The 2,967-nt window shown below is 44.4% G+C and overlaps 1 protein-coding gene across 1 annotated transcript in view; it reads right to left on the bottom strand.

Moving 5' to 3' along the window:
* DHRS4 (dehydrogenase/reductase (SDR family) member 4) overlaps positions 1 to 2,967 on the bottom strand; it is a 12,398-nt gene that overhangs the window by 6,021 nt on the left and 3,410 nt on the right. The window contains 1 exon segment of the mRNA XM_011990709.1: positions 479 to 642. Coding sequence (XP_011846099.1) covers positions 479 to 642 — 164 coding nt within the window.

The following is a 2,967-nucleotide window of genomic DNA, read 5'->3' as shown; positions in this document are numbered from 1 at the left end:
GATCTCAGATTTTCTTGACATTGCAGCTAAGAAGAAAATAATACGGGTTTTTATTTTATTTTTTTAAAGGATGTATATTATAAAGGGGCAACTGGTCATTCACCAGAATCAGTGTTTTAAACAACTAGCAGCATTTAATATTTCCCAACTAATGAAAAAGATTACTTTTTGTCAGCTGAAAGGGGACAGGTGGGTGTGTAAATTTAAGTGTTGTAGTTGTTGGCATATTAGCTGCTATGTCTCTGTCGGAAATCAGCCAGGCAGAAGAGCATGCAGGGGAAGAAGCCTTAGGAGGGGAGCAGACTACAGCTAGTGAAGAGCAAATACAAGCAGTCAGAACTAGGAGTAGCAGAAATGAATAGGAAGGGCAGGGATAGAGCTACCCCCACCCGCCCTTTACCAGGTGTGCTCCACGTGTGTGGCACATGGCAAAGAGTCCTCACATTTACACTGCCCTTGACAAACACATTCTAAAAGCAGACGGAGTTTGTACTGAATATGTTCTGAGGCCCGCCCCCTGCTGATTTAATCCCCTCTCACCTTGTCCCACACCTCCTCGGTCATATCCATTAGGCTTCCAAAGAAAGGGTTGACAGCAGCATTGGAGACTAGGATATCGATACCTCCGTGAAGCTTCACAGCCTAGAGAGAGGGGGTGAGGTCTGGACCAGGGCTGCAGTAAGTAAGGGAGGTACATTTACCCATGTTGATAAAAACTTTCTTTTGAGCTATGCCCTGTGGCTCATACCTGTAATCATGGCACTTTGGGAGCCAAGGTGGGAGGATCACTTGAGTTGAGGAGTTTGAGAGAAGCCTGAGCCACATAGCGAGACCTTATCTTTATATTAAAAATAACAACAACAATGACAACAAAACCTTCCTTCTTAGGAACTGTCGTCAAAATAAGTTCAATTTCTTAAAACATCTTTTTTTTTCTGAAAACTACCCTAAGATCTGCTGCTAACCATTTAAGGTTGGCTTCCTTCTTTCTTTTTTAGATGGAGTCTTGCTCTGTCACCCAGGCTGGAGTACAGTGGCATGATCTCGGCTCACTGCAGCCTTGATCTACTGGGTTCAAGCCATCCTCTTGCCTCAGTCCCCAAAGTAGTCGGGAGTACAAGTACTTGCCACCACACCCCGCCAATTTTTGTATTTTTTGTAGAGACAGGGTCTTGCCCTGTTGCCGAGGCTGGTCTGGAACTCCTGAGCTCAAGCCATCCACCTGCCTCAGTATCTGAAATTGTTACAGGTGCGAGCCACCAGGAAGTTTGTCTTATATTCTTTTGCAGTCTTTTCTTCCCACCTCCTATTCTTCTAAGGCTGTCTCTGACCCTTTGCGCTTTTCTTTACACTTACCCTTTGGGAAGCTCCTTCATTCTCATGATTTCAAGTCTCATCTCAAAATCTATTTCTAGACCCCTCCTCTTCCTTTCACAGTGAGTTCCACCCCCATTTCTCCAAGTGCTTACTGTCCAGTTCTCCTTGAATAAGTTACCCTTATCTCAAAGTCAATTTGTCCACACTTATCTAAATGGAAAAACGGCTTAAATAGAGCTGAAGAAAGTTACCCTGGAGGGGCCTTTGAGATCATCTATTCCAATGTCCTTAAGGTGGAGATGAAGAAACAGGTTCAGGGAATTTTCTCAAGACCATATAGTTCAGTAGTGACACACTGAGGCTAGCTAAGAACAGGAGGCCTGCTTATTCTGTGTTTGGGAAAGTGATTTGCTCAGGGCACAAAGCTAGTTAGCAGTGGATGAACTGAGGTCAGTCTCCCATTCTGTAGCACACTGCTAATTCATAAGAGCCCTCTGAAAGTGAGTTGGGGTCATTAGGAAACTGACTGCCCAGGAGAGCCATGATGGGAGAAGATACCAGCCTGAAGTTAAAGCAATTCCATATTTAGTTATGATGTCATTTTCCCTATCTCTCTCTCTCTCTTTTGACATGAAGGCATGAAAGATTCAAGGTAGAAACTGACATTTAAACTGAGAAAGCCAAGAAAGGCAACATCTCACCTCCTTAATAAGGTATAAGTAGGTAGTGAGGCGTGTGCTAGAGTAATGAATGGCCAAGCAGAATCTGCCAACAAGAGTTTTCAGTACAAAGTGACCCTGAAACCAGACTTTGCATTTGCCCAGAACTGGCAATTTTGATGCCTTGGGCAAGTAGCAGTACATGGGCCATTGGTCAACTTTGTGCTTCGGACTTGGCACACAGAGGGGTGTTACTAATAATGTACACCATCTGCTAGCTTTCCGTTTTAACTAATTATTCTTGTTAACTAGGTACTAAGCTCAGTTGTTTCTAGACGGTTGAAGAAATGCCTGGGCTGTCAACATGTAAATCTAATAAAATTTATAGTCATATAATCTTTTGAAACCAGCGTTAATACTTTCCTGCACCCTTTAAATTTTGGTATCCTGGCATAAAGCCCAGTCACCTGCCTTGGCTCTGTATAATTCTCACCAATGGACTTGTTATTAGGGAGGTGCAGAGTAAGTTAAGTGATGTGCGCTGTGCCGAGTACACGTGTGTTTGAGCTGGGAGAAGACAGTGGATTGCTCTAGAATCACCGGGAGACATTTTCTACTCTGCTGTATACCTCATGCCCCTCTCCTTCCAGGTCTGTCAGCACAGAGATGGGCGGAGGCTGGGTTTTGACTGAACAGAGATAGCAAACCATAAAAGATGAATGAGGCTGGGTGTGGTGGCTCACACCTATAATCCTAGTACTTTGGTAGGCCCAGTATGGAGGATTGCTAGAGGACAGGAGTTCAAAACAGCCTGGGCAATACAGTCCCAACTCTACAACAAATTTAAAAAACGAACTGGTGTGGTAGTGCATGCCTATAGTCTTAGCCACTTGGGAGGTGGAGGTGGGAGGATTGCTTGACTTCAGGAGTTGCAGGTTACAGTGAGCTATGATCATGCCACTGTACTCCAGCCTGGGAAACAGAGTGAGGC

Source organism: Mandrillus leucophaeus, unplaced genomic scaffold, assembly GCF_000951045.1.
Source record: "Mandrillus leucophaeus isolate KB7577 unplaced genomic scaffold, Mleu.le_1.0 Scaffold380, whole genome shotgun sequence".
In the NCBI taxonomy this organism is placed as follows: domain Eukaryota; kingdom Metazoa; phylum Chordata; class Mammalia; order Primates; family Cercopithecidae; genus Mandrillus; species Mandrillus leucophaeus.
The sequence above is the reverse complement of the archived record's forward strand: the minus strand, read 5'-3'. Positions and strand labels throughout refer to the sequence as shown.